This window comes from Gnatocerus cornutus, chromosome 2 (genome assembly GCF_029298725.1).
Source record: "Gnatocerus cornutus isolate USDA-ARS CGAHR chromosome 2, icGnaCorn1.1, whole genome shotgun sequence".
NCBI classification, from domain to species: domain Eukaryota; kingdom Metazoa; phylum Arthropoda; class Insecta; order Coleoptera; family Tenebrionidae; genus Gnatocerus; species Gnatocerus cornutus.
Genome location: NC_142234.1, coordinates 3,656,024 through 3,677,452, shown reverse-complemented (window position 1 = coordinate 3,677,452; position 21,429 = coordinate 3,656,024). Strand labels below are relative to the sequence as shown.

The window sequence follows — 21,429 nt, the reverse complement described above, 5'->3', positions numbered from 1 at the left end:
AAAACTCGGAACTCTCAACTATCTAAGCGAGAGAGCCTGCTCACGTTTTAGTAAGTATTAATGCAGTATTCAAAATAAATAAGGCATATGATAGAATTGATAATATGTAATCAGATAAATTATACCCAATTTCTGACAATTAGAGAAATATGGAATCAGATCCACCAAACTTCTCATAAAATATTTTTGAATTAATTTTCAATTTTAATATTTGTTTTATGGACACAACACGTCATAAACAGCCAATCAGCGACGAGTTGTTTTCACCAGAGTTCATTTAATTGATGGTCGAAAATTGCGATAATTTAAAGTAGAATTTTTCACATCAATCAAACAATTACTTTAATGCAAACCGTCTTAAAATCCTCAAAAGATGTTTGCCTCAAATAAAAAAAAACGTCATGCTCATGAGCTCAGGATCTCTCTAGTTCTTTAATAAACTCTTTGAAATGACAGACAGTTGACAGGACAGAGTACTCTGACTTAACCTTAAAGTTACGGCTTATTAATAAAATTAAAATTATTCCGCATGTATGTATAGATCATAAATTCATTATCTTTAGGAGACATGAATTCCCTAGGAAACATTAAACAAGTTGTCCAAAATTCGCACCGCATTTTCTCAGGTTAGAATACCTTTTTTATCCTAAATCTGAAAACTTCTAGTTGTAGTGTCGGTTAGAAATGCTAGTAAAAAGACTAGTGGTAGTACCCAAAACACGAGCACCAAAGTGAAACCAAAACATCGTGGTTGGAAGGTGCAAGATGGATGGACGGTACCTGCAGGTACCATGTTGGCTACTCAACGTACTTTACGTTTTCACCCAGGCTTGAATGTAATTTCCATTCAGTTGTGGCTTAATAAAACACTTTAAATTTGTAGGTGGGATTAGGCAGGAATGGAACGTTATTTGCCATGGTACCAGGGAAGGTTGTTGTCACATGTGAGAAGGCAGACCCTAAATGGGAGCATACTTGGGTACAACGGTGCCATGGGTTTAGAAAAAACACAGAGTTTTATAAAAAATACTTTAATGTTTTACCTGAAAAACAACACCAAAATTTTAAGTTAATTGAAGAGGTGTAGATGTATTAGATAGTAGTGAATAAATTTGTTAGGCATCTATCCAGTTCATTGTTATATAACATACTTGATTTTCTTTTATACACGCTAAAACTGCTCGTTTTTTCACTGCACTTGCTAGTCTACCAAAAGCTACAATTTCAGTTGAGTTAATTGCTTGATCAGGGTTTTCTATACAATGCACTATAAATATTGCATGGTAAGCCACTGGGTCTCCTAAGTACACTAGAAAATCAGCCCCAAATTTAAAGCCTGAAGTTATATAATATCCTTTTTCCCACAAGTCTCTATAAATGTGATACTTTAAATCTGAAGTTGCCTTCTTGAGCTCTTCTTGAGAAACCTCAGAACTTTGTACTAAAATTGTACAAAAGTGTTGATGGAGGAATTTACAGAATGTAATTTACCAGTGCAAGCAGACTTCAATGGGATGGGCCAGATCATATTTTGTTTGTTTACTTGCGACGACTTCTCTAATTCTTCAGCAAAAATATCTTCACTTGATCTGTTATCTCCATGTTTTCTTTTTGCTGCTACTATGTCGTTAATCATACTTTCTAATTGTCTTTTCCGAAAATTTTTGTAAACGATTTTTTCTTGATCAAGTAAATCACGCTCAAATTCTTCACATTTCTTTTTATCATCATGTGTTACATCAGAAGTACATTTCAAAACTTTAGCCAATCCTTTATCAACTAGCAGCAGTGCTTCCTCAGGTAGTAATTTTAGTGGAAGAGCTGTAAATTGTGAATTACAGAACGCAAATATACAAACTATAAAATAGTACTTTGAGTGGTATTTACGTTTCCAACCAAAGTCCCCGAAATTCGATGGGTTTTACGCAGAACTTTCCAGTCTAAAATAAAAGCAGAGAAGTAAGCCCAAACTGAAATAATTTTATTTACCATCGACATCAAAAACTAATATATCTCCATCATGATCAAACAATTCGATCATGTTTTCGCAAACCACGCAAAGCAGAAGCAAACACGAGGTGACCTTGACCGCTTATAAACATGCCTTTTAACTAGCAAGCTGCTGTCAAGTTGACAACTATCAATTTTGAGGTTAAGCCAGGGAATCCTAAAAATGTATTTTAGATACAACAAACCGCACAGCACGACTACGGTACATATGATATGGTCATTAAAATCGTTTTCAACATTCAAGAAGTTTAAAATTGCTAGTTGTAGCACATGTTGCATACAATGTTTTTTCTACGTTCGTTACAAGAACTTCAATGCTACATGCGATAAAAGAATAAATAGCTAGTAGCAAGCGGCCATGGCATGTCTATACTAAATTGATATGAACAGGTAAACTAAGTGTATTATAATCGTATCTACAAGGTGTTTACAAATGTTTCAAGTCAGTCCAGCTCATTCAATCAATTTTTGGGTGTAAATCTGGCTTTCAATTCCTTAGGGAGAAAATTAGGGGAAAATTGAATGTAGCGATTTTTGAGGTTAACACGTTGTCAAAGTTGAATGAATTAATCAATAACTAATTAAAAATTTGTTTCAAAAGAATGATTTTAATAAAGATTTAACAAGTTTTGGCAATGCTGTGAAAGACGATTAGCTTTTACGCATGCCACAGTTGCGTCAAGGTCAAACGCTTTTGCTGCCAATTGTTGCCGATAAAAATCACTAAGGGCTGCTGCCAACTTAACTTTTTAATGAGTGGACCGATAGTAATGAGCTCTGTAGTATCAAGGGTGGCTATGAAATGTCAAAGAAATTTGCCGCTTATTACAAATGTGGGTTTAGATTTTTCAACTGACGTTTGTAGTTAACCTGAAACATCTCAATGTTTGAGGTTAACTGCAAATGTATATAATATAACTATCTTGAAATTTTTTTATAATGTTACTTACGTAATGACGTTTCAATTACGATTTTGTGTACTCCTACAGTGAGTTTTGAGAAATAAACTGTGTTAGTTGTGGTTTAAAACCAGAAAATGAAAAACTTGGACACAAAATCGTAACTGAAACGTCATTAACGTAACATTATATTGTGTGATTCATTAAATTTCCATTCGCAGTTGGCTTTGAGAAAAAAATTCATGTCGTAACTAACACCATTACAGTAGTTTCGACTTAATATTTGCGAGATTTGCTAGTTATCGAACAAGAAGTCAACGCACGTCCAAAATACACGGCCTACTTAGAATGGAAATTTAATGAATCACACGATAAAAATATTTCAAGATAGTTATATTCACTATGAACACAAAGCGGCAAAATAGTGCATGACAGGAATTCCAGAGCCACCTTTGATGCTAGAAACATTTATAAACACCTTGTACAATGAATGTGCACGGAAATTCATTGAAATTGCGAACATTTCTGTACAAAAAACTGACTGAAGTTTTAGAAAAAATATTTTACCATTTATTTGACAAGAAACGAGTGTAATTCACATCTGTATTGCGTAAACGAACTGCAAAAATTTAAATTAAAGCACCAAAAGGGACACACTTCCGAATGTCACAGCCTACTGCGAGATAATTAATTTTTTATAGCACTGTAGATTTGTCAAGTCCAATTACTTATTTTAGCTGGAACCTTTGGTGCCGTTAGATGTCGGTGTAGACGACTCATTGTAAACCTAAGTTAAACTAACACGGAATGCTATTAATTCTGAAAAACCGTTTTTATCATGATTTGGGACCCAATTATTGCAACTCACAAAAGTGACAATTAAATTTCGCAGACAAAATAATTTATGATCCGAATTCCAGAACCATTGGTGTAGAAACATTTAAGGACACTCTGTATTATTGCCCAGTTATTATGTTAGTACAATTGTAAGTCTATAAGTTTTAATTGTCCAAAGCGTGAATTTTGTAGGTCTCACCTTCAAAGGAAATTTAGACCATGATACAAATGATAATAAACAATTTTAAGAAGAAAAAAATTGGTTTTGTGTTATTTATTACGTGCAATTTGTAGGTCCTGGTCAGTCAATACTGCAAAAAATACATGTAAAAAAAGTTCTTTGTTTAAAGGTATGTTTTATCTTACAGAAAAAATATGTAACAAAAAACAACAAAAGGAACAAGCAACAATTATTTGTTAACAAATGACTTTATAATTTGTCTAATTTCTGTACATTACAAACTTGACCTTTTCAAGGTGACTCAATGTGATTTTAATTTGCTTCTTTGTGTTGAGATAAATTATGTAATGATAATGATAACATGATCATAAAATATAGGCCTAACAAGAAGTGAGTTTGACAATAAACGACACCCCAAGTGGTGACCTGTATTTTATATAAATTAAATTTTAAAATAAAGTCCAAATTTCTATAGAAATATGTAGATTCACCCCAGGAATAATGCAGAAATTTTACATAGACAGACAGACAATGGTGTGTTTCAACTAGTCTCTTCTACAATTATTAATTTTCCCATCCCATACATCTTTCAATTGCCATTTTCCACTTTCCATATCTAACATCTCTTACATCTTCATCAATTTTGGGTTTCCATGTATTTGATGAAAATGTTACAGGAGTTGCCATGTCCCAACAGTTGACCGCTGCTCCCGCGACCATTGCAGCTCCTAATGCCGTACTTTCAGCCATACTTGGTTTCACGACTATTATACCCGCTAAGTCAGCTTGAAGCTGCATTAAGAGTGAATTTGCAGTCATTCCTCCATCAACCTAAAAAAGTATGGACAAATGACCTACAACCTTATTGTTCCTTACTTGTATATGTGATAGTGATGATCCATAGTCTTTGTTCATAGCTTCCAAGATGTCTCTGGTTTGGAAACAAACGGCTTCCAACGTTGCTCTTATAATATGACAAGAATTTGTGTCTTCAGAGATACCAACAATTATTCTGAAAGAAATTTGATGGTTTATTATAAGACAAATTAGTTGAGTTTACCCTCTGGCGTCTTGTTGCCAATACGGTGCGTACAATCCACTGAAAGCAGGGACAAAGTACACTTCACTTCCTTCTTCCAAGGCAGCTTTATTTGCTAGATCTTGAGCATCACTAAAAGCTGGCAGGATTGTTAAATTGTCCCGTAGCCAAGTAAGAGCGGCACCTGCAATAGCAACAGAGCCTTCCAAAGCATAGACAGGGTATTGGGAAGGTCCCAATTGGTAAGCCACAGTTGTCAACAACCCATGGCTACTGTCAACCTTCTTATTTCCGGTATTATAAAGAAGAAAACAACCTGTACCATACGTGGCTTTCGCCTAGGCAAAAAAAGAAAAATTGTAATTCAGGTTGTAAAAAAGTAGTTTTTCGAATTTGCCGCTTTAATAGGTCCATTAGAATACTCAATTTGGAGTCGTTTATAGGTAAAGTATGTTTGTGGATTTGCTGATTTTTTGACTCCTATAAGTCTCCAAAAAATTCAAACATTTTAATTTGGATCAAAATCTAAAACAAATATTTAAAGTTGTTTAACTTCCATTGGGCCCAAAATCCAGATCGTTATTTTTTTAAATTCCAAGTTTAAATGTTCGATATTTAAACAAAATTGCAAGTTTGCTTAGAAACTTTGCGTTAATTGCCCACTGTAATAACCAGAATAAAGACCCAGAAAGTCTGAGAAAAGTAAAAAGTAAAAGAGCCTTCGAAAATATTCGAAATTTGGGTTATTAGGACCAAAAATTATTTTATTCTTTTGAATTTTGAATATTTTCTAATGCGGTCCTGGAATTTTAATGACAGTTGTACACCTCAGGAACCCAAAGATTGTGAGTACATTTGTAATTTTGGTCAAGTATCGCAAATTTAAACTTACAATTAAAAAAAAATGAACGATCTGGATTTCGGATTCTAAAGATAATTTTAAAGTGTATTAATTTTCGAATTGTTATAGATTTTTATTTCACTGGTTTCAAATAATAGATCTGTAGTGACATCTGCAAATTTCATTTTTCTACCACCTAAACTACTTACGTTGTAAAAAATTATAGGAATATTTTGAAAATTTGAATCCGAAAATTTCTAAAATTTTTGTTTTTAGTACTAAAATTTTGAAATTTTGTATTCATAATAGCACCGCCACCATATTTCAATGTTCTACTACTTAAAGTATGAAAGATACGAAATTTACCAGAAAATTGTGGACCTATTTTACAAATTTCAAAACAAATTTTTAAAAAAATTCCATTTCTAGTCCTAAAATTTCGAAATTTGGCACAGTTTACAAACGTAACCACAGTACAAATGCTTCTAAATTGTCCAAAATATTAATACTTAATACAAATATTATTGTTCTACCACTTAAACTATAGAAGTTACCACATTTGGCAGAATATAGTAACAATATTTTGGAAATTTCAAAACAATAATTTTTAAAATCTTTATTTCTGGTCTTAAATTTTTTGTAATTTGGCACAGTTTGTAAACAAATCTAAAATAATAAAGCCTCTAAATTGTTCTTCCACTTAAACTTCAAAAGTTAGGAAATTTAGCAGAAATAGGCAGGAATATTTTGGAAATTTCAAATCGATAATGAACTATAAATATTCTTATAAAAGAACTCAGAGTAGGAAATTTTGTTTTTTAACAATTGGCAGAACTAATTAGTCTGACTGTCACCTGTTTCCTGTCAAGTTCTTGGTCAATTTGGATTTTACGATTCGTGTTTAATAAATTGCTGCGTGAATAAAAAATGTATCAATATAATTGAATTATCCTTTGCGGCCAACAATATATGTACCTAAATATAATAGATGTGAATACAGGTTGTGAGGTTAGGTTAAAATTCAGAAACCCAATATGTGTCAAATTTTAAATGGATTTTGAAAATCAAGTGGCAAGTCGTCGTTACAAAACCATTACCAATCGTGTAACACGAAAACTCTTAGAATTGGAAAATTAAAATTTTTTATTAAAAAAAAGGGTGCAAATTCGAAAAAATAGTATAAAGGACTTGGCCAATGCCATTATAAAACACGTTTTTTAAAATACTAATTTACCTGTCCTCTATTTAAGCACTGTTGACCCACGAGTGCCGCCTGTTGATCGCCAAGACACCCAGCGATGGGAACTCCACGTAAAGACCCTTCTTCAATGTTTCCATATACCTCAGAACTTGACTTGATGGTTGGTAGAACAGAAGAGTTCACCCCAAAGAAGTTGAGGAGTACAGGATCCCATTTTAGGGTGTCAATGTTCATGAGCATCGTGCGTGAAGCGTTGGTAACGTCCGTGATGTGAATTCCGCCGTTTTTCCCTCCAGTCAAGTTCCAAATGAGCCATGAATCCACTGTACCAAATAAACAGTTGCCTGCTGCAACCGCCTTCTTGACTTTTGAAATGTTATCCTGCAGCCACTTGATTTTAAGTGCGCTGAAGTAAGGTGATAAGGGCAATCCACACAGCGGCTTTAAATAATTTTTATTTCTCGTTTTGTTGGGTATTTTATCTAACAGCTGCTCCACAGTCGACGAGGTCCTCATATCAAGCCAAACGATGGAATTGTACAACGGTTCACCTGTGGTTTTATCCCATGCTATTGTTGATTCCCTCTGGTTAGTCACTCCTACGGCGACGATATCATTCACACTCCCTCCGAGACTTATCAACGCATCTACAGTATTTTCAACGCAACTCCTGACAACTTCCAAAATTTGAAGAGGATCTTGTTCAACCCATCCTTCTTGTGGATGTATTTGTGGCAGTTCCTTCTGGTGGGACGCAACGACTTCGGCGGTTCCAGCTTTAAATAGGATAAATCGAGCACTGGATGTCCCCTCGTCGATGGCGCCCACCAAGGGTCCTATCGCACTGTGCTCATGCATGTTCGGTGCTCATTCACTTTCACTGACTTTAACCAATCTTGAATCTGTCTGACATATTTGTGGAGTTGTGAGCGGTTATCTAACATTTTGACCTTTCAACAGTGATTACGACTAATTACTACGTTGCTACGTTGTAAACATTTCGGTTTCGATCGGTGGAAATGAAAAAGGAGTTAATGAGCTATGTACTCTTAAACGAGCACAACCGACGACAGACGATCAGGAACGCTCTGCTCCTATTGGTGTTTTAAAATTAATGCGACTTTACTTTCTGACGGTTGTTTTTATACCCATTTGGTTTGCTTATTAATCTTCGCTGCTTATTAATTAACTCTATACTAAAACGCGTAGGGTAAAGCCGGTCTAAAGATATTGAAAATGGAGTTAATCACTCTTAAATGGGCCAGTCATAAATATTTCAAAACTTCTACCACTGCAGGTAATCTTAAAAATCTTAAAAATATGCGAACAACCCCAAATAATTTTAGTATATTATGAAACGCACAAGTGAACAAGTATCATACGCTATTTTTTCTATTTCGCCTTATTTTAAACGAAAAAACTTGATTTCAAAATCTAGGGAATTTTAGGGTAGTTGGCATTAGCAAAATGTTCGGGAAAAATTCGAAGTAGCCAAATCCAATTTCAGTCAGTTTGACAGGTGTGACGTTTTGAGGTTACCGGAGCGCAAGAGAGCGAAGATGTTGATTACGATCATGATGGTTCTCTTGCATCCAAAGAGTTTTTCTCCGATCAATTATTAAGCCAAGTACAACAAGAAATAATAGTTTTTTGATCGATTTATCATGGTTTTTCAAAACCAAAATCTAAACTGTCAACGTTGACAGCAGGTTGACAGTTTGTCTGCTGCAAACCTAAGAAAAATATAAGTTCCTGGAAATATTGGCACGGGATTGGTCCATTACGATACCGAAATACTCTCAAACGCGTATCGAAATATCTTCATTATGAACGCGAAATAGAAAAAAAAAATTAGTATTTTACGTGAACAGGTAATAGTATATTATGTCATTAAGAACAAAAATGAAGCTTTGTGTGCTGAGCCTGTTCGTGTGTCTGTCAAACGTAGTGAGTTTCTCTTCAGGTCTTCTCTTTAATGTTATTATTGCTATCTTCACTTCTCAATCGCCCCATCAAGAAAACAATCTCTTCTCAAACATTGACATCTTGACATCTGTCTTCAAAAGATGTCAAAAGTGCATTTTTTTTTATCTTTCAAATGGTTTTGCTAAACATCTGCTGCATTTGAAATTAAACAAGTGTGAAAGTCAAAACGTTGTAAGTCCTAAATATAAGCCTAGCAAAAATTGAATCAGAAACCAAGAAAAGTGCAGAGAAAGAGCTCTTTAAAAGGTGTCGAAAAATAGCAGTCTTTTAGAAAAACGATTTTTACAAAGTGTCCACCCTAGCTGGACTTAAAATGTCTTGAATCGCATTAGTAGACGGATTTACGTTTTGGAAATTTGTTCACTTTTAACATTTTTTTAAACATCAATGAAAAGCTTTTTTTCGATTTTTTTACTTACGTTACTTTAAGAATAAAACAGTTTTTTTCGTTTCATGTAAAATTATTAAAATGGCACTTACAACGTTTTGGAATGGCAGGCTTCAAATAACAAAATTAAAGCTGTAATTACAGACAAAAATTAAAAAAAAAAACAACAATATTGAGATATCAATAATGGCGTAAATGGAGTCAGTCTGTTTTCCTTTTAAACGATTGTGGCTTAGGTTGGAAATGCTAATAAATAAGTCCAATTTTTTTTAGAAATTATGTAACGTAATGTAAAGTGAATTTCAAATATTTCACAATATAATTTGCTGATAGATAAGCTTACAGGTAATGCTTGAAATTGTCAGGTCGCTACTCATAAAAGTTTTGTCAAATTTTTAATATTAATTTAACAAATAAGTTAAGTCCATTTTTGAATAAAATCAATTTTTTAAAAAGTATAACAGAATTGTAAAGCGTCGGATCCTTTTATGTGTTATTATTTCAGAATTAAGAAACATTCTGTTTTCATTCCCCAAATTTTCAAATCTTAGATTTGACGACAAATATGTAAAAAAAATAAGATTTCTCGACCTCGGTTAAAAAAATTCAAAATGGACTCAGCAACTTAACGACCTAAGCCGACGATATGTAACAACGAAATACACAAAACATTAAAAAATCAAACAATAACGAACCAATTAACAAAACAAACTTCAGCTTCAGCACTTTTTTTTAAATATTTTTTATTATACTCATCTGGAATATATTTTAGAAGCGACATACTTTGCGGGGCTTTCAAAGTTTCCAAAATTTCCATTGCTTTTGCACGGCTACTTTGATTTAATAGTAGTGAGAATGAAGTTAGTCATTTTACTCTCTCAATGTAGGATGAAGTTAATATTTTTTCTAATTTGTATTTTTGCGATTTATTGATTTTTTGATTTTTTTTACGTATCATTACAAACACAGTGTTCTTAATTCATAACCTGATATTACTTATTTTACAATTGTAAATTGCAGTAATCAAATTAACGGTTCCACTTACTCTGGGTTACCTTAAGTAACTTAAACCAATGCATGGCGAAAGACTCCCAATTGCTCGAAATCTACAAAACCATCACTTTTTATCAAGATTTAACGGCTGAATTGCAAGAAAACAGCAGAAATCTGCACGAAATCATCAAAATTCTTAGAGAAATCCGCTTATTTCGATGCAAAACGACGATTTCTCGCTGATTTTCGCCGTTTTCTGGCTTGAATTTGCAAAGAAGAGCTCGAAATTTACAAAACCATCACTTTTTATCAAGATTTAACGGCTGAATTGCAAGAAAAGAGCAAAAATCTGCACGACATCATCAAAATTTTTAGAGAAATCCGCTTATTTCGATGCAAAACGACGATTTTTCGCTGATTTTCGATGTTTTCTGGCTTGAATTCGCAAAGAAGAGCTCGAAATTTACAAAACCATCACTTTTTATCAAGATTTAACGGCTGAATTGCAAGAAAAGAGCAAAAATCTGCACGACATCATCAAAATTTTTAGAGAAATCCGCTTATTTCGATGCAAAACGACGATTTCTCGCTGATTTTCGCCGTTTTCTGGCTTGAATTTGCAAAGAAGAGCTCGAAATCTACAAAACGATCAATTTTTATCAAGATTCAACGGCTGAACGGCTGAATTGCAAGAAAACAGCAGAAATCTGCACGAAATCATCAAAATTCTTAGAGAAATCCGCTTATTTCGATGCAAAACGAAGATTTTTCGCTGATTTTCGAAGTTTTTTGGCTTGAATTCGCAAAGAAGAGCTCGAAATTTACAAAACCATCACTTTTTATCAAGATTTAACGGCTGAATTGCAAGAAAACAGCAGAAATCTGCACTAAATCATCAAAATGCTTAGAGAAATCCGCTTATTTCGATGCAAAACGAAGATTTTTCGCTGATTTTCGAAGTTTTTTGGCTTGAATTCGCAAAGAAGAGCTCGAAATTTACAAAACCATCACTTTTTATCAAGATTTAACGACTGAATTGCAAGAAAACAGCAGAAATCTGCACGAAATCATCAAAATTCTTAGAGAAGTCCGCTTATTTCAATGCAAAACGAAGATTTTTCGCTGATTTTCGATGTTTTCTGGTTTGAATTCGCAAAAAAAAACCTCGAAATCTACAAAACCATCACTTTTTATCAAAATTTAACGGCTGAATTGCAAGAAAACAGCAGAAATCTGCACGAAATCATCAAAATTCTTAGAGAAATCCGCTTATTTCGATGCAAAACGAAGATTTTTCGCTGATTGATGTTTTCTGGTTTGAATTCGCAAAAAAAAACCTCGAAATCTACAAAACCATCACTTTTTATCAAGATTCAACGGCTGAATTGCAAGAAAGCTCTTGGAACTTCACAATATTGTACAACTTGTGCTACAAGTGCTGCTTATTTATGGTTGTTTTTTGACAACAAATCCAGCAGTGTGCCCCACTTTTACTTCCCCGTGATTATACAATTGCTAACCCGACTTGACATTACAAAAATTCTCAAATATGCCATTTTTAGATTCAATAAATTACCCCTTCATGTTTTTTCACCACAATTACCGTTTTTTTTATGCTTATCTTTTAACATTCTTGTAGAGGTGTTTGTTAAGCACCTTGACAAAAGTATGTTTACTCACCTACATTACAATATATTTATCGTTTGAACAATGATAACACGACTGGGACCTTAATTTCTTAGTATCAAATTAATTCGTCAGTTAGCTCAGATTGAAGAACGTAGTGTTAAAAATGAGGCATCTGAAATTTGCAAGAACTGCCATATTTCTTTTGGGTAAGTGCCATTTTTTGCTGTTAAAGGTCAACAAAAAAAAAGAAAATCATTTCACAAGCGGTAATGTTAAATATTTGTTGTTTTCTTGAAATAACCGAATCAATAGATAAAAAACATCAAAGTTACGCAGTTTTTACTTGCAGTTTTACTCCTGGCGACTTCCCAAGAAGGAGAATGCCGAAGAAAAATTCTTAAGGGTAGAAAAACAATAACCAGAACCTATTACCGTGAGTTAATTGCGAAAATTAGAAAATTTTGCTTCAATATTAAAATTTGACTTTAAATTTTCAGAATATTCTGCTGTACCGGCTTGGGCTATTGTCGTCATTATTGGAGTGGCTGAAATTCTTATTGGAGCTATATTATTCGTCGTATTGAAATTTTGTATGTTAGATCAAATCAAACCCTATCGTTACATTCAAGCACCAAGACCACATCAGCGTGTTTCACCCTCATGAAGCTGAAAATTGTACAATAAAATATTAGGCAGTCTTTTTACTTTGATTTTGTAATGATTTTAAAATAAATAATGCATTGAATTGTATAATTTTCAAGAGTATTTTATTTATTTTTATTTATTGATCTAAAAAAGTACCTCTACAACTTAAACATTTGTAAAATCCGCTAATTAAGGTTTGCGCTGATATTTCTCACCAACCAATAAAATGGTTTTTATAAGAAAATAAAATTTTATCGACAGATAAGACAGATAAGATCAAATTGATATTTTTGTTAGTAATCCTTTATCCTCTAAACCTGTTGTTTCAGAACAAAAATGGCTATTTCGAACATTTCTAAAGTTTTTCTGGTATTTTTAGGTAAGTACAATTTTAATTTTTTTCTTCAACCAAACGAAAATAAACAATTACTTTTGCTTTTTCTTTCACAGTACTATCAGCTATACTTTCCCCGGAAGTAGACGCTAGAAGAAGGATATTAAAGGGGCGAAAAACGGTCACTCGGACTTATTTGAGTAAGTATCCATTTTCGTTTAGAAAAAGTAAAAAAGTTCTACAAAATGCGCAGTTTGGCACATTTTTCTAAGCTTATCGTACACTCCCTGTATCAGTGATTCATCTGATTTCAAAATTGGTCTTTCGCTTCTGCGTAAAAATGACTTTTTATTTGATTAGAGCGATAACACACTTTTGTTAGGATGGTTTAATGATTCATATTAAAGGCGAAACGAACACTTGTTTTGTTGTTTTGTATCGAATGGTGAATCTGGTCTTTAAAGCGATGACGCAACGGCAAAGTTCCTTTTGTATTTTTCCTATTGTAATAGTTTTGTTTTACTTTCGTTTTCGCTTTCATTTCCACCCAATATTTATATCTTCATTGATTATTTTTAATTTTTAGACGACACCGCGATTCCAGCATGGGCAATCGTCATACTCGTGGGCCTCGGAGAAATAATTGTTGGCGTTGTCGTATTCTTTGTAATGAAGAGAATAGTAATTGACCCGCCAATTGTTGGGTCATACACGCCAGCCCCCATTCAAGAACCATAGAATGTAAAACGTAAAATTTTGCAGATATAATTTACTTTACTTTTATTATTTATATTGTACAACGTGTTTATAAATGTTTCTAGCATCAAGGGTGGCTATGAAACGTCAAAGAAATGTGCTGCTCATTACACATGTGGGTTTCGATTTGTCAACTGACATTTGCAGTTAACCTCAAACATGGAAGCAAAGTAAGTTTTGAGAAATAAACTGTTCTAGTTGTGGTTTAAAACCTCAAAATCGAAAACTTGGGCACAAAACCGTAACTAAAACGTCATTGAAGTAGTAACATTATAAATAATTTTCCTGATAGTTATATTCACTATGAAAACAAAGCGGCAAAATAGTGTACGACAGGAATTCCAAGGCCACGCTTGATGCTAGAAACATTTGTAAACACCTTGTATATTTAATGTTATGGAATTGAAGACACTCGTTAAAGTTATACCTACTACCATTTATTTTAAGAAAATTTATACAAAAAAATCAACATGTTTATAATCTCCACATCAAAAGTTTTCATAACTAAAATGTTTTCTGATTTGTAATTAAAATGTATTGAGACAGAGGAGAAAATTTTCCACAAAGTAAATGTCAAATGTAGAAAAAAATAAAAATCATAATATTCGCGTGCAGGGACGCAATATCTATAAATATCGAGCGATCATAAAAATCATTCTCAGTTACTTTTGGTAAAATATGTCTTGAAATGTTCTTTATTTGACTTAAACAAAAAAAATCTTCAATTATTTGACCGCACGATAATATTAAACTATGACTCAGTCATAAATTTGTAATAAAACAATATTAAAAAAATACATAAAAAATGCATAACAAGATTGCATATAATTTTTAAATAATGAGAATTTAATCACTGTCCATGTTAATTTCTCTAAGTTTTTCCCAATTTAGATCAACAATTAGGTTATGGTGGGCATGCTGTTTTACCGTGACTGTCACAGGAGCATATAAATCTCTGTCTAAAGCTGACCATCCTGTATACTGCAGTCAAAATTTGTAAAAAAACTTTCAATTTAACATTATGAACTTACAATTGAGGTTGTTTTATGGCTGATTCGTCCCTCACATTCAAATGGTTCGTATTTTTGCAACAATGCTTTTCCATCTACCCTCCATATGCAGGGATGTTTATTTGGATCCCCCACCTGTGCATCTGCTTTTAATATCAAAAAAGATCCCGTCTAAAATTCACTACAAAGTTTATCATTTTTATAATTCTCTACAACTTACAGAATAGTCTTTAGAATTGATTGTTTTGGAAGAAACATTTTGAGTTGGCTCAGGAGTTGAGGAATTTGAAGTAACCTTCTGTTTTTTATTAACTCCATTTCTTTTCCTAGGCTTTGGTTCAGGTTCTTCGTATTCTCCATCACTACTAGAATCCGATTTTAGTCTAGGTTTTTTACTTCCTCTCGACGAGGTTCGTCTGGTTGTTCTTCTGGCCTGAAACTAAACAAAAATAAAAAATTGTAAAAGAAAAAAGATTTATACTGGCTCCAATTCTGCATCAGAATTCCACTCAGAGCCGGAACTTTCGTAAACTGGAGGGTCGTCTTCGTTATCAGAATAATCTGGTTTACTCATTATTTAAAAATCACGAAAACTGCTACTTGCAAGAGCAGATAAAGAATGTTGCTACTGAAAAAAATAACCTAAAATTTCATTTAATGAAAACTAATTGTTGTAAAAAAAGTTTGATAATTAATTTATGCATTAAAATTGCATGTAAGTAAAAAAGCTCACCTTAAACCTCACTTGTTGACCACCTGCAGCTTGCAAATGTTATTCCGCCATGTTTTAGTGTGGTCGAAAAGTCCCTAAATTTCAAATTTCGCGGCTTTTTTAAATGTTTCTTATCATTATCTTTATTGAAAATCACTTTTTGTTAGATAACTTTATTGTACCTTTACAAACCTAAATATACGAAACTCTGATTTTATGTAATATTCTCGTGTTCCTTAAACTTAAACAATAAAACTTAGATAAATTCTTCTGGTTCTCTTGGCGCATCAAGATCCCTGTAGTGGATAACTGGTCTAAAGTCTCCAGGCCCACCTCTACAAAATGGAAAATAAACTCCAAGACAATCACACATTTGAAAAATTACCTAGACCTAGGGGTGTAACCTCTCGACCGTTGAGAGTACCCTTGGTTGTAATACGGGGGTAACCGGCCATAACCCCCAAAAGAGCTTCCGTACGATGGATGATTGTACGTTGGAGGTTCTTCTCGTTTTGGTTGCGGTGCTTCAGCCAACATAGGTCTCTTAGGGTCGCGCAAGTAATTGTTAAAAAATTCAACCTCTTTTTTTACTTCTTCGATTTTTTCTCCATGTTTGTTAAAGATGTGTTTGCGAACAAAATCCGGACCTAAATCATCAACACAATGAAATACAGATTAAAACCACGTAGAGAATTTACCTTTAAACTTTTTCCCGGAAAGTGGACACAGCCACTTATCTTTGGCTAATTCTCTGGTGTTTGCCTGAACAAACTTGTCGATTTCAGTGTCCACATCTTTGAGTGATAAATGAATGAGTTTCGTTTCGTTTTTGTTTTCATCGCGAGGTTTTTCGGGAAGAAAACTAGCCATCTTTATTTCAATTGGAATACCAATAAATTGCGTCATGTCGGTCTGAAAAAAACACGAATAAGACGAAGCCTTCACATTTTTTATCTCTCACCTTCGTAGTCGGCGGGGGACCGCGCGCATGTAAGATTCCGCATCTGTTGGGCATTTCGTCTTCATTCGGATATTCGCAGTGATTGTAATAATCAACAGAATGGACAACTCGCAAATACAAAATGATGCGATCCAAAACAGCTATGAGATGTTCGTCTCTTTCCACCGTGGTTGCAGAATCCTGCGTTTCCGCCGTAGGTTCAAGTCCCAACAGTTCCTCTTCTTCGGCACTCGCTTCTTCGATTAAATAATCGGTGATGTTGTGCAACACAGGATTATTCGAAACTAAACCGAATGTTGGTTGAGGTTTTTCTTTCGAATCGTCCTCCAACCAGAGCCCGACTTTGTTGTCGAGATGTAACGCCACTTTTGCAGATATTCGAATATCAGAACGAACCACTTGTTTATGAGCGGTAATCCCGTTAATCGGTCGAATTCTACGACTAAGATCTCTATTTACGATTGCACCCAATTCACAGTCTCTCAGTCGAATATTGTTTAAATTCCAACAAATTTCTTTAATGTTGGCGTCTCTTTTGAAGGTAACCCATCCCCTTCGTAACCACCGACGCTCAGGTTGAGGATCAGCCAAAGCCACTCGCAGAAAACCGTCGTATCTACCACAAACAGCCTCGACTTCTTGTTTTGTTATGGTTGGTGCTAAATTCCTCAAGAAAATCGACGTGGTTTTGTGCAACGATTTCGGTTTCTCCGGTTTATCATCATCGACAGTTTCGATTTGTTCCTTCACTTCTTCTTTAGGTTTCTCTTTTTCAGGTTTTTCCTCGTCTTCTACCTTCTTTTCTTTTTTCTCTTTTTCCTCATCGCTGTCACTACTGTCGCTCGATGATCCACTGCTGCTTCCCGAAAACGAACGCTTCCTCTTCTTCTCCTTCGGTTCTTTCTTTTCATCGTTAATTTCACCGGAATCGTTCTCTTTCGATTGTTCCTTATTTTCCGGTTCGACTTTTTCTTCGTTCATTTTTTCCGGTTCTTTAGGTTCTTCCACGGAAGTTTCTTCAGGTTTGTCGGCTTCTATCTCACCGTCTTCTGCAGTAGCATCGGCGCTTTCGCCGTTTTCCTTTGTACCTGACTCTTCTGGTTTTGGTTTTTCGGGAACAATTTCCTCTTCTTTGGTGGCTTCATCGTTTGTTTTTTCAGGGATTTCTTCTTTTGGCTTCTCTTTGATTTTTTCTTCGAGTTCTATGCGAAAACGGAAAATAATCACCTCAATATCCAATTACAGATAATAATTACCTGTATATTCTTGTTCCAAGATTGCTAGATCTTCGTCCGTTCCACCTTCAAGTTTAATTACAACCGTGTCTAAAAGCTTCAGCAAATCGTTCGTTTTCGAACAATCGACCGAAGTCGACAGTTTGCCGCTGTTCATCAATTCCAAGAACACTTCAACTCTTTTCTAAAATCGAACAATACATTTTTGTGATGATTTTGAGACGAGACAAACCTTCAGAGCAGCCATTTGTTCTTCCTTTCTTTTTACCGAATCTTCAGGATGATACTTCAAGCGGAACCTAAAAGGAAGATAACGAAAACAAAAATTAACAAAAGAAACAAAGAATTCAGTCAAACATAATAAAAACATTCAGTCACCAAACTCGTGCACATGATCCATGAGAATTTATAAAAATATTAGCACTAAAAAAACGTAACTGTTACCGAGATATGTATGCATTGAGTTAAAACAGTAACAATTACGTTGGAAAAAAATGGTAAGAGAATGTAGCCTCTCGCATTCAATTACAAACATAATAATCATGTAGTTTAGTGTCTTATTATGTTTGTTTAGTCGGGCATTCACACCAACATACATGTACATATAATAAATGGATATTTCTTCGTCGTGAATCTCACCTGTATAATCTTAACCCTAACAAAGTACGCGAAAGCATATGCATTGCGCGCATAGCTTTATCAACGGTTTAAAATAATTCCACATTTCATATCTATATTCAATTCAATATTACTTTTAACGTAGTGTATTCACATGTTTTCACACACAAAACACATAATTATATTTAACGAAGATGTCAGGAAGTCTCGAATCAGTGCTGTAGAGAAAAAGGCTTTTTAAAGTAACATGTTGGGGAAAAGTTAAATCTATCTTAACCTTATTTTGTACAATTTAATCTACTAGCAGATCTTTACTCTGGAAAATACCATTTAATGTATGAAAATGCATGTAATCTCTTTCGTCGTTACCACATTTTATTGAACTACATATTACATCCATTTCCATGTGAAAATTCTGGGAAATTTTTCTTTATTAACAAATATTTTACAAATATGAGTAGAATAAGAAAAGATACACACCATTCGTCATCCTTATGGGCAACAAAAAACTCATTGAGTTGTTGTCGTTGGAACTCCAGTTTGTAATCATTGTATTTTTCTATTGCTTCACTATCGGAAATATTATCATCCTGGGTGGCAAGGAATGCTTTAAAAGACATCATAGGTGGTTGTTGACCCTCGGATTGCGAGGAAGAAGGAGGTTCTCTGAAGAAATTACCAGCTCTTTAAAAATAAGAAGTATTTGTTGTTAAGAATTTTGTTAGATCAGAAAATTTCAAAATAAAACGAGCTCTAAAGAACAAGCAAAATAAAATGCATGCGTTAGTAGTTTATAAAATCTTTTCATGTAAGTTCATCTGCGGGGCCAAAATGAAATACATGCTTGTGTAAAAAAAGTCTCTATAAGGAGTTGTAAACAATTCCATTTGTGGTTGTACATAAAAAATGAGAAAAACTTCATGAGAAGACAAGTTAAAAACATCCAATTCAAGTGTAGCATTCCACATCAGATACCTGCATGTATGAACAATGCATACCTATGTGAGCTCTGGTGATAAGATGGATAGTGATTGTAGTAACTATCTGCATAATAGTCATGGCGCAGTCTTTTTGGGGCCGGATCTAAACTCGGCGAGTACCCTCTGTCTCTCACTCCAGGTCTATACTCTCGAGGCCTAGGTCGTGACCAAGAATCCCTACAATAACAAACGTAAGACTACATAAATCAGTTGAATATCCTCACCGTTCTGCCCAATCATCCCTTGGTCTTGTTACCCTGTCAGTGCCTCTATAAGTGGCTTCTGCTCGTTCACCCCTAAACTTATCTCTGCGTTTGCGATCGTATTCATCGTCACTATCACCCATTTCTCTGCAAGCAAACGAAAAAATGTGTGCACGCCAAATGTAAAAAAAAACAAACAAAAACGCTTCACGGATATGAAGTTATCAAAACTTGTTGTGCGTTGGTTCAAACGTACGATTACTTACAGTTTTAATTGAGGATTTATGTTTTTATTTCAATTTCGGCAAATTGCCACTTTCCGTTAGGAAGCCAAAACGAAATTATGGCGGACACGTCAAAGTCGCTGTGGGGGATTTCGCGCCGCAGTGGTGGCGGCATTGACATGTTTTTGGCGGAAATATTCAAAATCACATAAAGTACATTAACTTTTTACGTTTATTGTGAATGTGGCGTTTAAGAAATTCGATATCTATAAACGTCCGGTAACAGGAATCATCCAAATGCGGTCCTGTATGCGACATGAACTAATTTATTGTACTTACACGCAAATCTTTTTTCACACAATTGGCAGTTGTGGGGCTTCAATACTGAGTGGATCATTTTGTGGTCAAATGACAGTCAACGGCTTGGTGTGCCTTGGCTTAGCTGTATTTGCATTATTTTTGAGGTTAGCATTTCTTGGAACCTTTTGCGAAGTTAGGTTGGTTACAATGAACAACATTTTTATTCGTATTGGCATAAATCTAAATTTGCCAGTCTCAAACGAATTTATTTAGAAAATCTGACGTCAAAAGTAAAGCAAAACCTACCATAACATATTTTTCACACGTAGATTTCTCTTGCAGAGACCGTTTTAGGGACTTTTTGACTTGACAGTTCAAGACTTCAAGGCCATTTTCTTCAGTGACGTCACTTCAAAATGGTGATTGAGCGTTTATTTCAGAATCTGTGATAGTGCCATGCTCTAACCGTTTTAAAGTTATCAAAAATAGTGAAATTCTTTGTTTAAATGTACATTTTAGTGGACGTTTTACGCCATGTTTCCCACGAATAAAGTTGACGTTGATAGACACGTGGAAGAATGTTTAAAGAAGATAAATAGTGAAACTGAGGTAAGCGTTTTGAAATCGCTGTCATTTCGTTTACCGGTTCGAATTTTCGCAACGATATTTCTATTGTTGCAAATATTCGTATTGTTTTCTTTGGTTGTGGGTGTCTTGCGTTAACTGGCTCATTCGTCAGTTTTTGAAAATTGCGATTTATAAATAAAAAAGATCTCACACATCAATGTCACATGCAAGGAGTCGCATTGGCGGGAAATTATTTATAGAACTTAAAAAAATCATTCTTAAAATACCTCTAACCGTTTAGTATTTTTTCGTTAAATGTTCGTCATTTTAGAGTGAAGGTTGTTTACTTGGGAGTTGCAAAAAATGAAGTTTGACATATAAATACTTCAATCAATATTTTAGGACAGCACAAATAAATAAAGGCAAAAGGACACATTTTTGGCAGACTCTAACATGAACAAATTATTTTTGATTATATCAAAATTCAAGTGAATTTTCTTGATTATTGAGAGTTGTTATATCATATCAGATAATAACTTGTTCCTCGACTAATTCTTTTCCCAATAATTATATTGTTTTTATTTTTTTAGATTTTGTGTTTTATTGTTCATTGACTTTTCAGCGAAACCTTCGTTGCTTCTCGTTTGCAAAGCAGTATTTCAAAATCGACCGTTATGAAGAAGCTCGTCGCTACGTTTCTACTTACTTAAGTGTTCGTCCGAATTCCGCAGAAGCTTACACTTTGCTAGGAAAATGCCTGGAAATGCTAGGAAAGAAGGAAGCCGCGCTTCAAGCGTACACAACGAGTTTGCGGCTCGACTCCAAACAGAACAATCTCGTTCTTAAAGGTAGGTTTTATTTCCCACATTATTCTGAAGGG

General features: G+C 34.3%; 8 protein-coding genes across 11 annotated transcripts in view; 4 read left to right on the top strand and 4 right to left on the bottom strand.

Moving 5' to 3' along the window:
• The first annotated feature begins 432 nt into the window (after positions 1 to 432).
• On the top strand, positions 433 to 1,126 carry mRpL27 (mitochondrial ribosomal protein L27). Its single transcript, XM_088029229.1, has 3 exons — positions 433 to 626; positions 673 to 836; positions 884 to 1,126. The coding sequence occupies exons 1-3, from the start codon at positions 569 to 571 to the stop codon at positions 1,085 to 1,087; spliced, it is 426 nt and encodes a 141-aa protein (XP_087885355.1). The 5' UTR covers positions 433 to 568; the 3' UTR covers positions 1,088 to 1,126.
• Tsen34 (tRNA splicing endonuclease subunit 34) lies at positions 1,016 to 2,383 on the bottom strand. Its single transcript, XM_088029228.1, has 4 exons — positions 1,990 to 2,383; positions 1,872 to 1,940; positions 1,492 to 1,821; positions 1,016 to 1,441 (listed from the first exon to the last, which is right to left on the bottom strand). The coding sequence occupies exons 1-4, from the start codon at positions 2,039 to 2,041 to the stop codon at positions 1,116 to 1,118; spliced, it is 777 nt and encodes a 258-aa protein (XP_087885354.1). The 5' UTR covers positions 2,042 to 2,383; the 3' UTR covers positions 1,016 to 1,115.
• Positions 2,384 to 3,677: 1,294 nt separating this feature from the next.
• Gk1 (Glycerol kinase 1) lies at positions 3,678 to 8,090 on the bottom strand. The gene is made up of 4 exons (XM_088050904.1): positions 7,042 to 8,090; positions 4,988 to 5,304; positions 4,804 to 4,939; positions 3,678 to 4,758 (listed from the first exon to the last, which is right to left on the bottom strand). The coding sequence occupies exons 1-4, from the start codon at positions 7,864 to 7,866 to the stop codon at positions 4,492 to 4,494; spliced, it is 1,545 nt and encodes a 514-aa protein (XP_087907030.1). The 5' UTR covers positions 7,867 to 8,090; the 3' UTR covers positions 3,678 to 4,491.
• A 4,077-nt stretch (positions 8,091 to 12,167) lies between these two features.
• Positions 12,168 to 12,763, top strand: LOC148178183 (uncharacterized). The gene is made up of 3 exons (XM_088031504.1): positions 12,168 to 12,236; positions 12,317 to 12,437; positions 12,502 to 12,763. The coding sequence occupies exons 1-3, from the start codon at positions 12,168 to 12,170 to the stop codon at positions 12,666 to 12,668; spliced, it is 357 nt and encodes a 118-aa protein (XP_087887630.1). The 3' UTR covers positions 12,669 to 12,763.
• A 153-nt stretch (positions 12,764 to 12,916) lies between these two features.
• On the top strand, positions 12,917 to 14,353 carry LOC148178182 (uncharacterized). Its single transcript, XM_088050907.1, has 3 exons — positions 12,917 to 13,028; positions 13,100 to 13,183; positions 13,570 to 14,353. The coding sequence occupies exons 1-3, from the start codon at positions 12,986 to 12,988 to the stop codon at positions 13,719 to 13,721; spliced, it is 279 nt and encodes a 92-aa protein (XP_087907033.1). The 5' UTR covers positions 12,917 to 12,985; the 3' UTR covers positions 13,722 to 14,353.
• A 144-nt stretch (positions 14,354 to 14,497) lies between these two features.
• Positions 14,498 to 15,558, bottom strand: LOC148178181 (uncharacterized). Its single transcript, XM_088050905.1, has 5 exons — positions 15,483 to 15,558; positions 15,231 to 15,391; positions 14,970 to 15,188; positions 14,771 to 14,920; positions 14,498 to 14,720 (listed from the first exon to the last, which is right to left on the bottom strand). The coding sequence occupies exons 2-5, from the start codon at positions 15,321 to 15,323 to the stop codon at positions 14,586 to 14,588; spliced, it is 597 nt and encodes a 198-aa protein (XP_087907031.1). The 5' UTR covers positions 15,324 to 15,391; positions 15,483 to 15,558; the 3' UTR covers positions 14,498 to 14,585.
• A 60-nt stretch (positions 15,559 to 15,618) lies between these two features.
• Ars2 (arsenic resistance protein 2) lies at positions 15,619 to 20,109 on the bottom strand. Of its 4 annotated transcripts, none has more exons than XM_088050901.1 (10): positions 20,022 to 20,109; positions 19,480 to 19,605; positions 19,274 to 19,432; positions 18,756 to 18,959; positions 17,890 to 17,956; positions 17,679 to 17,841; positions 16,423 to 17,624; positions 16,160 to 16,373; positions 15,847 to 16,108; positions 15,619 to 15,796 (listed from the first exon to the last, which is right to left on the bottom strand). In XM_088050901.1, exons 2-10 carry the CDS (start codon positions 19,599 to 19,601, stop codon positions 15,718 to 15,720), a joined length of 2,472 nt encoding a protein of 823 aa, XP_087907027.1. In that variant the 5' UTR covers positions 19,602 to 19,605; positions 20,022 to 20,109; the 3' UTR covers positions 15,619 to 15,717. The 4 variants fall into 4 exon arrangements, with proteins under 4 accessions (XP_087907027.1, XP_087907026.1, XP_087907028.1 ...); XM_088050900.1 differs by lacking the exon at positions 20,022 to 20,109 and adding an exon at positions 19,725 to 19,859; XM_088050902.1 differs by lacking the exon at positions 20,022 to 20,109 and adding an exon at positions 19,725 to 19,859 and having other exon boundaries at positions 18,756 to 18,941.
• Positions 20,110 to 20,374: 265 nt separating this feature from the next.
• The window catches only part of LOC148178179 (E3 SUMO-protein ligase RanBP2-like), a 12,138-nt gene continuing 11,083 nt past the window's right edge, over positions 20,375 to 21,429 (top strand). The window contains exons 1-2 of the mRNA XM_088050898.1: positions 20,375 to 20,591; positions 21,172 to 21,397. Coding sequence (XP_087907024.1) covers positions 20,517 to 20,591; positions 21,172 to 21,397 — 301 coding nt within the window. The 5' untranslated portion in view covers positions 20,375 to 20,516. The remainder of the gene's footprint in view (positions 20,592 to 21,171; positions 21,398 to 21,429) is intronic.

Excerpts from the sequence above, each read along its gene's own strand:
- mRpL27 (XM_088029229.1), top strand. The coding sequence starts at position 569 with ATGAATTCCCTAGGAAACATTAAACAAGTTGTCCAAAATTCGCACCGC. Across the intron at positions 627-672 it reads TTCGCACCGCATTTTCTCAG|TGTCGGTTAGAAATGCTAGT; the intron begins GTTAGAATACCT and ends TTCTAGTTGTAG. Across the intron at positions 837-883 it reads GTTTTCACCCAGGCTTGAAT|GTGGGATTAGGCAGGAATGG; the intron begins GTAATTTCCATT and ends TTAAATTTGTAG.
- Tsen34 (XM_088029228.1), bottom strand. The coding sequence starts at position 2,041 with ATGATCGAATTGTTTGATCATGATGGAGATATATTAGTTTTTGATGTC. Across the intron at positions 1,941-1,989 it reads ATTAGTTTTTGATGTCGATG|ACTGGAAAGTTCTGCGTAAA; the intron begins GTAAATAAAATT and ends CTTTTATTTTAG. Across the intron at positions 1,822-1,871 it reads AAACGTAAATACCACTCAAA|CTCTTCCACTAAAATTACTA; the intron begins GTACTATTTTAT and ends CACAATTTACAG.
- Gk1 (XM_088050904.1), bottom strand. The coding sequence starts at position 7,866 with ATGCATGAGCACAGTGCGATAGGACCCTTGGTGGGCGCCATCGACGAG. Across the intron at positions 4,940-4,987 it reads TGGCAACAAGACGCCAGAGG|AATAATTGTTGGTATCTCTG; the intron begins GTAAACTCAACT and ends AATTTCTTTCAG. Across the intron at positions 4,759-4,803 it reads CATCACTATCACATATACAA|GTTGATGGAGGAATGACTGC; the intron begins GTAAGGAACAAT and ends ATACTTTTTTAG.
- LOC148178183 (XM_088031504.1), top strand. The coding sequence starts at position 12,168 with ATGAGGCATCTGAAATTTGCAAGAACTGCCATATTTCTTTTGGGTAAG. Across the intron at positions 12,237-12,316 it reads GCCATTTTTTGCTGTTAAAG|ATAAAAAACATCAAAGTTAC; the intron begins GTCAACAAAAAA and ends CCGAATCAATAG. Across the intron at positions 12,438-12,501 it reads AATAACCAGAACCTATTACC|AATATTCTGCTGTACCGGCT; the intron begins GTGAGTTAATTG and ends TTAAATTTTCAG.
- LOC148178182 (XM_088050907.1), top strand. The coding sequence starts at position 12,986 with ATGGCTATTTCGAACATTTCTAAAGTTTTTCTGGTATTTTTAG. Across the intron at positions 13,029-13,099 it reads AGTTTTTCTGGTATTTTTAG|TACTATCAGCTATACTTTCC; the intron begins GTAAGTACAATT and ends TTTCTTTCACAG. Across the intron at positions 13,184-13,569 it reads GGTCACTCGGACTTATTTGA|ACGACACCGCGATTCCAGCA; the intron begins GTAAGTATCCAT and ends TTTAATTTTTAG.
- LOC148178181 (XM_088050905.1), bottom strand. The coding sequence starts at position 15,323 with ATGAGTAAACCAGATTATTCTGATAACGAAGACGACCCTCCAGTTTAC. Across the intron at positions 15,189-15,230 it reads CTGATGCAGAATTGGAGCCA|TTTCAGGCCAGAAGAACAAC; the intron begins GTATAAATCTTT and ends ATTTTTGTTTAG. Across the intron at positions 14,721-14,770 it reads GCCATAAAACAACCTCAATT|TATACAGGATGGTCAGCTTT; the intron begins GTAAGTTCATAA and ends TTTTGACTGCAG.
- Ars2 (XM_088050901.1), bottom strand. The coding sequence starts at position 19,601 with ATGGGTGATAGTGACGATGAATACGATCGCAAACGCAGAGATAAGTTT. Across the intron at positions 17,625-17,678 it reads CTTGGAACAAGAATATACAG|AACTCGAAGAAAAAATCAAA; the intron begins GTAATTATTATC and ends GTTTTCGCATAG. Across the intron at positions 16,374-16,422 it reads GTCCCCCGCCGACTACGAAG|ACCGACATGACGCAATTTAT; the intron begins GTGAGAGATAAA and ends TGTTTTTTTCAG.